This window comes from Erythranthe guttata, chromosome 7 (genome assembly GCF_056151865.1).
Source record: "Erythranthe guttata isolate IM_541 chromosome 7, IM_541, whole genome shotgun sequence".
Classification (NCBI taxonomy): domain Eukaryota; kingdom Viridiplantae; phylum Streptophyta; class Magnoliopsida; order Lamiales; family Phrymaceae; genus Erythranthe; species Erythranthe guttata.
In genome coordinates, this window is record NC_142539.1 from 6,953,900 (window position 1) to 6,968,770 (window position 14,871).

Sequence of the window (14,871 nt, forward strand, 5' to 3'; positions counted from 1 at the left end):
TCTTATTCTTCGTATTAATATTAGTATTAGTATCAATATAACTATCATTATCAATGTAAGTATCAATATTATTATCATTATTAGTATCAATATTAGTATTATTCTTAGTATTAGTATTAGTATTAATATTATTATTAGTATTTGTATTGGTATGAGTATAAGTATTATTATTAGTATCAGTATTAGTATTAATATTAGTATTAGTATCGATATTAGTATTAGTATTACTATTAGTATCAGTATTAGTATTAGTTAATATTAGTATTAGTATTAGTATTAGCATTAGTATTAGTATTAGTATTAGTATTAGTATTAGTATTAGTATTAGTATTAGTATTAGTATTAGTACTATTAGTATTAGTATTAGTATTAGTATTAGTATTAATATTAATATTAATATTAGTATTAATCAATATTACTATAATTATCAATGTAAGTATCAACATTATTATTAATATTAGTATCAATATTAGTCTTATTCTTAGTATTAGTATTAGTATTAGTATTAGTATTAGTATCAGTATTAGTATTAATATTAATATTAGTATCACTATAACTCCTTGCCAACATCAATGTATTAGTTTTTAAAATATATTTTCATTCATTATATTACCGAATATATATTACTTTTTAATTTTTTTTCAATAATTAATTTTAGTTACTTTTCAATTTTCTATGAACCGTTAATTATTAGATTGTTATGTTTATTATTTTTAAATTAAAAAATATAAAATAATTGATGTTGAGGGAGGTAAGTGTTACAAATGATACTTTAAGGGGGTAAGTGTTACATGAGCTATACTTCAGGGGTGCAAAGTGTATTTAGCCCTTAAAATTATTTAAAATTATATAAGGATATAAGCAAACGTTAAGAAGTGAAAAGAACGATAATCGTTGTTAATAGGATAAATTACGAAAATCCTCATGAACTTAGGCTAAATTACGCAAGCACCCCCACTTATCGGTAATTACCAAAATCCCCCATATGATTGTTTATGTCTTACACGACACCCTTATGGTGTGATTTTTTACGGAATCTTTTTTATTCCATGTAATATCCCAAAAATTGTGGATTCTACCCTTGCACACGACGTGACATTTCTTTTATCTTACTTTTTAAATACAAAAATTACCCTTAGAGGAGGTAATAGTAATACTAAAAATTAAAGTTAGAAATATAACTCTATTAGTATTAATAGATTGTTATATGTCTTACACGACACCCTTTAATATTAGCCCATGATACATTTCTTCGTTTTTTATCGAGTTTTGAAATGTGTTTGAGTTTTGTTCAATTAGCAATGAAGTCGACTTGGACAAACTTTAATCGAGCCGAACACGAATCAAATTCAAATAGTTTAATTTTCTTTACATATAATTAATCATATCTAAAGTTTGCTTCGATAAGTTCAAACCGACTTTGAACTATATCAAACTGAATACTTCACTAGGTCAATTTGATTTTCAGCCATACTTAATCAGTGCTAACTCTTTCTATCGAGTGTTATGTAAACAATTTTTGGGAAAATACAGTTTCGTCCCTCAAGTTTGCATTAATATCACTTCTGGTTCCCCATGTTCACAAAAAACAGATTTGGTCCCTCGTGTTTCAATAATTTGACACTTTTGATCCTTGCCGTCAATTTTCTGTTAGTACTAACGTAATCAAGCGTGTACACATCACTGTCTTCATTGACGTACTAATGGTAACTTGACGAAAATGATCAGAAGTATCAAATTATTGAAACATGAAGGACCAAATGTGTTTTTTGTAAATAAAATGGACCAAATATGAAATCAGTACGAACTTGAGGGATGAAAGCTGTAATTTCCCCTAACAAATTTTGTAATAATTTTACCAAAAAAAAAGTAATTCTTGTATTTGGAAAGACAAAACCACAATAATGCCACGCTGTTGCTTGTGGCAAAAGAAAAATCGTTCTTGACGGTTATTTCCCTCGTAGTTAGCCGTTGGGCAGAGGGGCAAAATAAAAAAATAATTAACGGGGTTAATTTTATTTTTAACGCGTGTAAAAATATGGTAATAAGCATTTAATTAGTCGAAAGTTGATATGGAAATTGAAATCTTAGTGCTTCAGCACAAATATGGCAACACAATCTTTGATTCTTCCTTCCTTATATTTCCGGCCACAAAACCCTCAGGCCATTCCTCCCTATACATACATATATACATACACACCATTCCTCCCTCTATATATACACATAGTTCCATCTGTTATTACAGATACTTCGTTTGAGTTGCAGAAAATTTCTGAGTTTAATCACCAATCTAATAAGGTATAGTTCCTTTAACTATTTCTTTCTGTTAATTAATCTGCCTTCTGATTGTCTTATTTTCTCTCTCCCCTTTTCTCCATTGATTTGTAAGAGAGAGAAAAGGCAGTATACTGAATATTTTTTATATATTTTTCTTAAAGATGGGGCGAGGAAAACTGCGTATGGAGCTGATAAAGAAGGAAAAAGTACGTAACGCGGCGTTCGAGAAGAGAAAGAAGGGAATTGTGAAGGCTGCTAACGAACTCTCGACTCTCTGCGGGGTCCACATAGGCATGATAATTAACGAGCCTGGACAAAACAGCAACGAGCCCACAATTTGGCCTGCGAACCGCGAAGTGATTTCGAAACTGATCGATTCGTACAAGTCGAAACCTGCAGCAACGACTGCAGATACGGGACCTACAATTTGCCGGCCTTCTTCAAGAACCAGACCGAGAAAATCGAGGACGAGGTTAATAAATTGAGGAAGAGGACGAGGGAGGTGAAGTACCCGAAGTGGGATGAAAGGTTGGACACTTGTTCGGAAGATGAGTTGAAAGATTTTGCCGGTAAATTAACGGCCAAGATTGAATCTGCTAGGGTGAGGATTAATTCGATCAAGGTCTCGAGAAGCACCGTGTTTGTGAATCCCTCGGCCGAACAATTTCAACAGCAGCAGTACTATGATGGCAGATTCAATATGGGAAATCAAAGGATGATGATTATGAATAACGGTAATTACGCGTATAACAATACGCAAGATAATCGGATGCCGAACTGGAATGTTGGTAATTATGGGTTTGGCTTTGACGAAAGTCGGGTTCCGAACGGTGGTTTTGATCCGAATTTCGGTAATTATGGGATGATGAGGGTGAATGGTGGTGCGGGCAATGTCTTTTACAGTGCCGAGTGTGGGGCCCATTATGCCTTACACTAATGCGCCGACGTTTGAGCAGTTGATGCCGTTTTGCCCGCCAAACGAGGGACGGATGGCAAGTGTTTTTCCTCAAATGCAGGCTGCTCAAGAGGGAGATTACCTCCAGAGGCATGGTTTCTAGTCTAGGAATCTGAATTAACCAAGGCATATATATATCTTTTGTATAGATAGGCTAATTACGGTTTTTATTTTATTTTTTTGCGTTAGATTTGAGGTTGTTTATGGGGATTTCGAGATTAAAACTTCGAATGGTCGTTCTGATTTATTTTGTTTATTATTGTTCTTACCGATAAATTGTTGTTCTTCGAATATATATATATATACATGCAGATTTTCTTGAACTGTTGATATCGAGTTTGATAATCCAAGAAATCTCTCCTGTATGCACAACTGATGATATATATAACATAACCAAATTAGAAAAAAAAAAAAAAAAAAATCGATTAGATACATTGGCTTTGTGTTATGATTTATGAACATTCCACTAATAATAAATTAGTTGAAGACAAACCTAATGAAAGATTTTTAAAAATTGTGCAATGACTCATGAACTAGCTCTCGCTGATTAGGTAAAAAAAACAAATTCAATACTGTTTTACTAACCGTTTGTGACCAAACCGTACTACTGGTTCAAAAGCTCACTTCTACACAGAAACTGGTTCGCTAACCGATTTAGAAACATGGGGGTTTACCTGCAACATGGAAGTCCAGAAACGAAGAGTTTTTAGATGTGATTTATATATTTTTCTTGAAATAATCAGATTTGTGGATGAATACATGGAATGTTTTGAAAATTTAACTGTGTCGCGTAATGAATCGAGAACTTCAGACAAGGTGGGATGTGCATAAAATATCCTGTGAGTTATTACAGTGTAAAAAACATAAGTGATACATCGAATAATGTCAGTGCAGTAAGTTTAATATTCACAAACCTGAACTCGTGTGCCTAATGCTATAGCGTTCGACGCTTCGTGTATGAGGTCTGCAGCGTGCATACCAAGAATGTGGACCCCGAGAATTTCGCCAGTGTCAGGTCTGTATATCAACTGCAAGAAACAAAAACCAAAAATTCAGAAATTCTTCGAATGCTAAAAAATTGAAAGAGCAAGAAGATAGATCGAACCTTTGCGAGTCCTTCCCCTTCGTTTTCAGCCAGGGCCTTGGTATCATGTTTTTTTCTGTATCGAGCAGTACTGAGTTGTATGTAAGTAAAGTGTACCTCAGTCAACCCAGAAATTCCTTGCGCGCTTGCATCAGTTTACCACGATCCGAGGTTGCTTTTAAATTAAAACGAGTTAATAATTATTTAATGTTGATTTTTGTTGGCAAAGCAAGGGGTAAGAAGTTTACTGTGGAAGAACATATTTTACCTCCAATGTATCTTTCGGTTCTTTTGTCTTGGCATCAATAAGCTCCATAGTCACCGGCTTTCCATCTTTTGCTGGACTTATCTTTAAAAAATATCAGAAAACTCATCACTGTTTAAAGGAAGTATATATGCATGCATACACAATAATAAATAACTCCGTTGCATGGACTTTTTAGTAAAATAGTTTATTGTCTGGACTTCGTTATGAATAAGTACCCATTGATGGGCTTATTTGTAAAGTGCCCTTTAATTTTCTTATATTTTTCATATTAAATATAACCTAAATTATATTATAGAATTACAAAATATAATATTATATATTTTGAAAAACTATAGAAATACTCGAAAATAAAATCGGATCGAAAATTGGAACTTTTGGTAATTTTATATATCATTTCAATTCGTTCCAAATAAATTCGGAAGAATCGAACATCGAAACTTCGAAAATCGGAAAGAAAAATACGGTTCCAAATTCGAAACCCAAGTTCCAGCACAAGGGTATAACAAAAAAATTAAAAATAACAATACCTAGAAAATACTGATATTTTATTATTAAATAAATATAATGAACTTAATAGAAAAATAAAATATGGGCCCAGCATTAGTGAACCGTAGAAAGTTCGGCCAGGAGGAAAAAAAGTGCTGAGAGCGGCCCAAGAACTTAAAACACCGCCACCCCCTTCAAAAAAAAAAAATATCAGTTCATTAAAAAATACTGTTTTTTAATCAGTAATCCAAAATTCGTACTTGATGGCGGGGAAGCGAGTCAGAATTGGTCGGAAATTTCAACCGAAGAAGGTGCGCGCGCTCTTAGAATTTATGTTATCCGTTCAAATCGAAACATTAAAATTTTACCCAGGGTTAAATTACGGAATTCCTGTTTGTGTTAGATGTTACAAACTAAACCCAGGGTTTTGTTTTCTAATTAATTTGTTTTTTCTCCCCCTTCAATTTGCACGAGCTTTTGAAAAGTGATTCTAAACTTTTTTGGGCTCAAAATCACTTTTCAATTGTCTGCAGTACCGGCTTTTGCTTCTACTTTTCTAAAAACAAGTTAAAATATAAAAAGCACTCCTGGACCAACTTCTAAAATAAGTTGCTCGCAATTGTTTTTCTTAGAGTCTACAATTCCTCCAACAATTAAAAATAAGCACATATTGTTGACTTAACTCACAATCACCAAGTTCGGCTTTTCTGAAAGCTTTTGCAAACACAACCTAAATATTTAAGTTTTTTTTTTCCAATTTGGCGATTGTGTTATTTTCGCAGTAGAGTTCTAATTCAAGCTTCGTCGATGGAGGGTGTGAGTTTGTGCATTGTTTTTTCAGTTCTGATATGATTTTATTTTGTTTATTAGTGTGCAAAGAGATGCAAAGGTGATAATAATGATCGAATAAGTGAGTTGCCGGACGATATTCTTGTCACTATACTACATCTGCTACCTATGAAGGCAGCTGCACGTACAAGTATTCTTTCATCACGCTGGATAAACTTGTGGAAAAATATCTCGTCCCTCGATTTTGACGCAGAAATTGCGTTGGTCAAGATTGCAGATGACCCCAAGTTAAGCAATGAAGAGAGCCTCAAGTATGTAAGATGGGTGAATTGCGTCCTCCAATCACATAAAGCGTCCCCATTGAAAGAATTCAGAGTGTGTTTCGATTTAGGCCGAACGTTCAAGTATGCAATCACTCAGTGGCTTGAATTTGCGTTTGCGAGAAATGTTGAGAGGTTGGAGTTGGATTTTTCACCCAGAACTTGTAGAGTAGGCACAGTGGATGATACATGTTACGTTTTCCCGAACAAGTTCCTTAAACGCCCTTCACAAAGTTCTTCGGTTAACTTTAGGTCCCTCAAAGAGTTGTCTTTGAAATCTGTTATTGTGACTCGTGAAGCTGTTGAGTTCTTTCTACACAACTGCCCTTTGCTCGAAAAATTGGTTGTTAGTTACACATGTCAGCTATCAAATCTTGAAGTTTGTGGTTCATCCCTTGCCTTAAAACACTTGGAGTTAAAACACTGCTACGGTTTGAAATCAGTTAAGGTTTCTGCTCCAAATCTTACTTCACTTTCTATTCCTAAAGTGGAAGGACTCTTGCTTGAGAATTTTCCATCACTTGTTAAGGTATCTGTTACCTGTATTATTGATCGATATTCTGTCAAGAATTTACTTCCAACACTTTCTTGCTGCATTTTCCAATTGGAGACTCTTATCTTGACCCTGGATGACGACGGAGAGGTTAGACGACGGAGTTGTGCTTTTTATTTCGTTATTTTTTATTTAGACAAATACTTCTCACTTCAAATTTCATTTTACAGGATATTTTTCTACTGACGTTTCCTCAACTTCCTAAACTGAAGAAGTTGGTCATATACTATTGGGTAGACGGTGAGCAAAGTCTTATGGGACTAACCTCTTTGATAAGGGCATCTCCCAACTTGCAGGAATTTGTTTTAAGGGTATGTTTGCTTTCATGTTGGTAATATGTATATACCTCTTCCATGTTATTTATTTTTTCAATTGTCTATCAAATATAAATGCTACCTCTCTTTGTTATTAAGCCGGTTCCCACTTATATTTTTTGCAGTAAAACCCTTGTTTTTACGTAGTAGCAATATATCTATCTCTTAATTTTTACTTTTTATTTTGCATTTGCAGTTAACGGTGTGGGATTATTTGAGGTCAGATGAAGAAGTGAAGAATTCTATAAAGTTTCCCCACGAGCACCTTAAAGTGGTCATGTTTTGTGGCTATTGCGGTCGCTCCAGTGATGCTGAATTAGTCGGATACATTTTAGATAATTGTGTGGCGCTTGAGAAATTAGTTATTGATCCACGTTATCCATTCTTTTTGCGTGGAACACCATCGGACACCGAATTAGTTGAGGAACAAACTTCAAGGGATTACGCTAAGCAACAACTTGAAGCACAAGTACCTCAGCACATCGAATTTGTCATTCATTAACTTAATTCTGTAGGCGTTATTGATACTTTTGGACTCGTCATTACTGATATTTTTCATTGCAAAATTAGCACTAATTTCCAATGCGGTGATCTAGTTTGCATTGCAATTTTAGATTATTTAGCAGTATTGTAGTCTATTTGACATAGAGATTTCCACTCTTCAATTCAGAAAGATATATTACAACCATGAAATGTATTGAACAATATACATTATATGGTGATAGTGAAAATTAAGACCTGTTTTACAGGCTAATATAATAAGGAGCAATTTAGATTTAGAGGCTGTTTTGTTAAATTTATTTTAAACAACCGATGAGCTCTTACGTCGGATAAACTGTTTTAAATAGCTGATATTACATCTTTATTTTAAGAGTTGATATTACATCTGATAAACAACGGAAAATGTGGGGTACATGTAGTTTTTAAAAAAGATCTTACGAGCTTTTTGACAACTTATTTTTAAATACTAGGAAGGTGGATGAGCAACACTGTTTTAAATAGCTGATATTACATCTTATTTTAAGAGTTGATATTACATCTGATAAACAACGGAAAATGTGGGGTAAATGTAGTTTTTAAAAAAGATCTTACGAGCTTTCTGACAGCTTATTTTTAAATATTAGGAAGGTGGACGTGTGTTGCACGTCTTGTCTCGTTGTGAATTTTTCTAGATATGTTGTGATGATAATTTTTCCTTAAATTGAACAACTTCATCTAACATTGAAATCTAGAAGTACAATATCATTTACCATTATATTTCATGACCCTATTTCTATTATTATTTTGGGCGAATGGCAAATCATGTTCACAAAAAGCACTTTTGGTCCCTCATGTTCCAATAATTTTAACGTTTAGTCCGTTAGTTAAGGCAGTGACGTGCATACGCTTGATTCTATTAGTTTTAACGGGAGATTGACGGAAAGAACTAAAAATATTGAATTTTTGAAACATAAGGGACCAAATGTGTTCTTTATGAACATGGAGACCAAATATAAAATCGGTGCAAATTTGAGAGATGAAAACTGTAATTTCCCCAATTAATTATATATATACTCCTCTAGAGTCCTATTCATCTTTCTTCACTTTTAACCTCAGCAGAGGAGAAAAAGAAAAAAAAAAAAAAAAAAAAAAAAGCCAAGCGCATCATAACAAAAAATATTAAAAAAAAACCCTTCTTCCCGCCATTTTATACCACCACACAGCAATTCGAAGACAAAAAATGGAGTTTAGTATAAGTGGGAGTTCACTCAAAACCCTATCTCGCTCCATCACCTGCCTCGCCCGCATCGGCAACGAACTCGTTTTTCAGTCATCTCCTTCTCAGGTTCATATATTCCTAATTATTGTTGTGTTTAATTCAGTTAATTATCTCTGATTTCGTTTTAATTCAATTAATCATGGCTAATTAGGGGTTTTAACATCTTGTGGTTCACAGTAGAGTTTGGTGGCAATGAATTTTTTTAAGTGTTGGATTTTGAAATCAAATTCTGCACTGGTTTTTGTCATGAATTTTCAATACAATTAGCCCTAATCTGTGGGACCCATCAATAAAATCAGGATGATTTTGGGACGCTTGATAATCTGAATTTCCTTTTTTTTTTTTTGGGTAATTTACGAAACCCCTGAACATAGTAGGCTAAATAACGAAAATCACCCCCACCTATTCGTAATTACCAAAAACCCCTAATGTTTGTTTCCGTCTTACACCAAGCTCTCCTTAGAGTGAGACTTTTCACGGATTTTTTTTTATTCCAGGGAATAGACTTTACACAATTTCAGTTATTTTTTTATTTCTCACCTATTTAACAGAAGGTATGTAATAGACTATACACATTTTTTGTTAAAAAACTCGATCAACAGTTAATCAGATAGGGATTTTGGTTATTACTGATAGGTGGGGGTGTTTTTCGTTATTTAGCCTAAGTTCAGGGGTTTTTTCATAATTTACCCTTTTTTAATTTTTTTTTATTGCTTTCGTTGCTTATTGGGTTAATTGTGGCTGAAGCATAAAGAATCTATGAGGTCTTAATATATTCATTCATTCAGTAGTATGATAATAATCGTGTTTTGAATTGTTGGAGTTGACGATAATCTTTGTTTCTATCTAGTTCGTTTTTGTAATTTTTTCTTAATCGATGGCAGCTCTCTCTTCACACTCTTAATTCATCGAGATCGGCCTATCAATCCATAACATTCAAGCCTGATTTCTTTGATGTATATTCGGTATCTGGTGCCCTGGTCCAATGCAGCGTGCTTTTGAAGGTATACCGTTTTTTTTTTCTTTCCTCAGTGTAGATACGATACTACTTTCTGATATGATGTTTTACGCAGGCAATATGTTCGGTTCTGAGAACTCCGATTGCTAGTATCGATCATTTGAACGTTGTGCTGCCCGATTCTGATTCGTCGAAGGTGCAGTGGACTTTGGAATGTTTCAATGGTATGAAATGAAATCCTTTTAGCTTCATATTAGCCTGATTTTTTTTTTAATTGGATGAACGAACGACTTTTATGAAGATAAAATTAGACACTAAAACGAGTAAATTGTATTCACCTGATCGGCGATTATAATTTTTTTTATTGGGTTTAAATTTTCTTGTACCTCACTGTAAGACATTTGATAAATGTTCCATTGTCTAATTTTAACCTCCGTCGCTCGTTTTTTGTAAGTTGCTCAGCTGCCCACATCTAAGAGAATTGTATCAATTTGTATGGTCAAAGTCGGTCAAAGTTGATAAATGTATCTGCCACAACATTCCTAATCTTAGTCACACGACAGAAATTGATGTCCGTTATTTATTCTGTGATAATAGTTAGTGATAGTCCAACCGAAACCGAACCGAACCGAACGATGGTTGAATGCATTTGAATATAAGTTTGTGAAGTTTTTTATAAATTTTAATGAAAAACTTGGATTGTGTTACAACTTTTGAATGAATCTTTTATTGCTTTTTATTCTTGTAAGTTTTACAGGTATGAGAAAATCGTATTGGATAACGTGCAACGTCGAACCCGATATACAACATCTATCGCTTGATCGAAGAAAGCTTCCGAGCAGCTTTGTTGTAAGGCCTCGTGATCTTAACCGATTACTGTCTAATTTTCAATCAACCCTTCAAGAGATTACTATCATTGCAACCCAACTGTCTGCATTGCCTCTCGATGCTGCTGACGAGATTGGCGGAAAAGCCGTTGAACTTAGAAGTTACTTAGATCCCACCAAAGGTAACCTTACGATTATTTTCAACTAAAACAATCTATAAAAAAAATTATTATTCAGAAATACAGTAGAACCTCGATAAATTAATAACCTCGATTAAATAATTGTTTCTCCCGGTCCTGACTCGGTGAAAATGTGTTAAATTATTAACTCAATAATTTAATAATTCGATGAATTAATAGAATTTCCCTGATCCCGACTGTATTAATTTATAGAGGTTTAACTGTATGTATTAATTTTTGCAGAAAATGATTCGTCACTACACACTCAGCTATGGATAGATCCTACCGAAGAGTTTGTCCAGTATACTCACTCTGGTGATCCCGTTGACGTAACATTCGGAGTTAAGGAGCTGAAGGTGATGCAACTAATTACCGACTTACATACTAGCAGATTTTCATCAACTTACAAACTTTTTATACACATTATAACTTGAACATTCTATAATGGGCAAACTACGGTGACTGTAATTACCCAAACAAGAGGGGGGTTTTCGTAATTTGACCATAACTCAGGGGGTGGCCGTAATTTGCCCTTCTATAAATGACTACTAATTTTGAATTTTTGATACGTTTGTAATTGATTATTTCCATTGTCTACAGCACTTATTTCCTTTGAATTTTCTCTTGTTTCCAGGCATTTCTTGCATACTGTGAGGGATGTGAAGTTGATGTACACTTGTATCTTGATAAAGCTGGAGAGTAAGCGTCGTTTTTTTGTTCCATATATCTGATAAGCTCTTTTATTTGTCTAGTTTATTTGTGAAGCTGACCTTCTATTTTTCAATTACGAAAGACAGCTAAAAATATAATAGTCGAAAATCACGTTAATTTAATGCTTATCTGCTCCGGTCAACTTGACTTAGAAAATCAATGTTCGATTTAAATCCCGTTGTTGTTAAATACAATCTGACAATTGGAGAAGGCAGGCCAATACTGATGGCACCGAAATTCGGGTTGGACGACGACGGTTCGACTTCAAACTTTGATGCTTCCCTTGTACTTGCCACCATGCTCGTGTCGCAACTCAATAATGGTGGAAATTCTTCTCAACCTCATCCAACAGTGGCCAATAACCGGGCCCCGGAAAATCAGGCAACAAAAGGAAATACTTGTGAGAATCCATCGGATCACACCAGAATTTGGTCGGAACTCTCAGGTGAGAACACCATATGTTGTGTATAATGTTAAAACTGTATATATATATATATATATATATATATATATATATAGATATATATATATATATATATATATATATATATATATATATATATATATATATATATATATATATATATATATATAGATATATATATATATATATATATATATATATATATATATATATATATATATATATATATATATATATATATATATATAGGGCAAATTGTACTTCCCCCCTCAAAATAGAAAAATGAGACTCTCCCCCTTCGAAATATATGACGCGGCGCACTTTGCCCCAAACGTGTGTATTTTGGAGCTAATTCTTGTCGGATTTGAGTAAATTAGAAGGGTAATTTCGTCTTTTAACGCTTTAAATGTCATGTGCCCTTTTTTCACCCTGCATTACAATGATTACGAAGAACAAAGAACAAATTTTGTCGAATTTGGAAGAAAAATTCGCTTAATTTGGAAAGAAAATTTTGTTAATTTGGGAACCCTAAGTAACTCTGAAAGGAGGATTCTCATGCGGAAGATGTTAAATGAAAATACACCCTTCATTCGGTGAGAAGGGGGACAGTCTCATTTTTGCCGAGTTGTATATTTCGAAGGGGGACAGTCTCTTTTTTGTATTTTGAGGGGTGAAAGTGCAAAACAGGCATTTTTTAAGGGCGTGAAGTGCAATTTGCCCACGCAGGAAGCGCTGTAAGAGATTCTACTTCTGCTGATAGACGAGTCATCGGGGAAAGAAATCAAAATACCATTGACCAGGGGACTACAATTCAGAGGATTGATGCCATGAACATTTCTTTAGATAATACTGGTGACGAAATGCCTGCTCGTCAGATGGAGTATCCTTATATATATATATATATATACAGGGAAAATTACGGCCACACTCTAGGGAAAATTACGGCCACACTATGAGGTAAGGTCAAATTACGAAAAAACCCCTCTTGTTTGGTTAATTACATTCCCCCTCCTTTTAAAGATTTTCAATAAAATATAAGTAATTCGGTTATTTACCGAACCAAATCGTATATTCGGTTCGGTAAACGGTATGAAATGTTGGCGTACCAAAAATTCGGTTCGGTTGAGGGGTTTTTTCGTAAGATAATACATACTTGAGGGGTGGCTGTAATTACCTAAACAGGAGGGGGGTTTTCATAATATGACCTTAACTCAGGGGGTTGGCCGTAATTTGCCCTATATATATTATATATATTTTATGTAAATTTGAGTGGAAGTAGTAAATAGGATGTGATACGGTAATTAATTGTCCGCAGTTTCTGAAATAATTGCTGTCGATGAATGTTTCTTGACCGAATGAATTTAGCTGCCATCTCATGGAAACAGATGTTCGAGGGCATACGCAAGGTATGTCGATTATTCTTAAAGGTTACTTATTTTGTTGGAAATGCCGAGTAAAACTTTCGTTTTCATACTCGTATAGATGGTGTAGGCATTACTAAAGAACGTGTTTTATCACAACGCCATCGAAGCAACTGGGTAGATGCAGACGAGGAGGATGATGAAGGGGACGAGACTGAGTTATATGTCGAGTCAACACCGCCGTACTTGTGAAAGAAGGCTTCTATTACTTGTCTCTACAGTAAGTTTATCTATACCTATTTCTATATCTATATCTATACTACTTATATAAGGAGTAATGTAGTAGTTAGTGGTTTCTTCCATTTTTAGTCTTCCAATTACTTGTGTCAAATATACCCAAATAGTTTCTGAATTTTTTTTTTTTACTTTCTTCTCGACCCAAGTCTTGATTTATTCTCTGTTATTTTTTAGGGCAAATTACGGCCACCCCCGAGTTATGGTCAAATTATGAAAAACCCCCTCATGTTTGGGTAATTACAGCCACCCTCAACTATATATTATCTTATGAAAAAACCCCTCAAGAGGTAAATTTAGGGATGTTAAATCGTTAAAATCGAACCGAAATTTCGGTACGCAAACATTTCATACCGTTTACCGAACTGAATATACGATTTGGTTTGGTAAATAACCGAATTACATAAATTTTATGTAAAAATATTTAAAAAGAAGGGTGGCTGTAATTACCCAAACAAGAGGGTTTTGTTTTTCGTAATTTGGCCATACTTCAGGGGTGGCCGTAATTTGCCCTATTTTTTATTCGTGTTTTGCATCGTACTATGATCTGAAATTATCTGTGTTTTTTTATTCGCTAGCTCCTATTCACCAATAAAAAGGTGGTTGCTATTTCTTACTAATTCATTATTGGAATGAATACGCAATCTTTGCTAATCTCGTTCCTCTTTTCAATCCATCAATGCAGGAAGGTCTAAACTCCGTAAAAGTTGGTTCATGTCGAGTTTGCTAAATGGTCAAAACGAGGGATTTAATGAGAAGATGGGAATGATATTATTATGGCTACTTTGCCTTCGGACTTACTTTGGATTTATGCTACTTTTCTTCTTACGTCGTGTCATCGAATTTCACGTTCTCTCTGACCCCGGCACCCCCCCCCCCCCCCAACTCTGAATAGCTTTCTATAAAATGTCACTCAACAGCAGAGTTGTAGCCCTTTTGAGATTTCAATTTTTGTTCCAATCTCTCTGTCAATTTATACTGATAAAATCTAAGACCCAAATGAATGGTTATCAAACCTAAAAAAAAAAGGACTGATCCAAGAATTAACTATTGAAGTTAATTTGCAGATTTTGAGATGTGATAACTAAAAAGAAAAAGAGAAAAAAATAGGCAATGTAAAAATGAAACAAGAGAAAAATTTAATCAGCTGACATACATAATTTGTTCTGAAATATATGTAAATCCAATATAATAAAACAGTAATAAGTATGCTTACATTTACTGAGCATGAGTTGGTATTTGATTCCCATCCTCATAGACTTGGACGGCAAATGTCGCAACTTCTTGCAGTTGTTTATATGTAACAGCTGCA

At 34.1% G+C, this 14,871-nt stretch overlaps 2 protein-coding genes across 4 annotated transcripts; both read left to right on the forward strand.

Moving 5' to 3' along the window:
- Nucleotides 1–5,268: 5,268 nt before the first annotated feature.
- LOC105973267 (F-box/LRR-repeat protein At3g26922) lies at nt 5,269–7,802 on the forward strand. Its single transcript, XM_012998288.2, has 4 exons — nt 5,269–5,381; nt 5,941–6,822; nt 6,903–7,043; nt 7,243–7,802. The coding sequence occupies exons 1-4, from the start codon at nt 5,334–5,336 to the stop codon at nt 7,546–7,548; spliced, it is 1,377 nt and encodes a 458-aa protein (XP_012853742.2). The 5' UTR covers nt 5,269–5,333; the 3' UTR covers nt 7,549–7,802.
- Nucleotides 7,803–8,628: 826 nt separating this feature from the next.
- LOC105973269 (uncharacterized) lies at nt 8,629–14,546 on the forward strand. 3 transcript variants are annotated; one of them, XM_088820838.1, is made up of 11 exons: nt 8,629–8,871; nt 9,690–9,809; nt 9,879–9,987; nt 10,521–10,772; nt 11,013–11,125; nt 11,404–11,468; nt 11,696–11,925; nt 12,631–12,784; nt 13,270–13,310; nt 13,387–13,545; nt 14,245–14,546. In XM_088820838.1, the coding sequence occupies exons 1-10, from the start codon at nt 8,767–8,769 to the stop codon at nt 13,515–13,517; spliced, it is 1,320 nt and encodes a 439-aa protein (XP_088676964.1). In that variant the 5' UTR covers nt 8,629–8,766; the 3' UTR covers nt 13,518–13,545; nt 14,245–14,546. The 3 variants fall into 3 exon arrangements, with proteins under 3 accessions (XP_088676964.1, XP_088676965.1, XP_088676966.1); XM_088820839.1 differs by lacking the exon at nt 14,245–14,546 and adding an exon at nt 13,737–13,990 and having other exon boundaries at nt 8,674–8,871; XM_088820840.1 differs by having other exon boundaries at nt 8,675–8,871; nt 13,396–13,545; nt 14,245–14,481.
- Nucleotides 14,547–14,871: the final 325 nt, after the last annotated feature.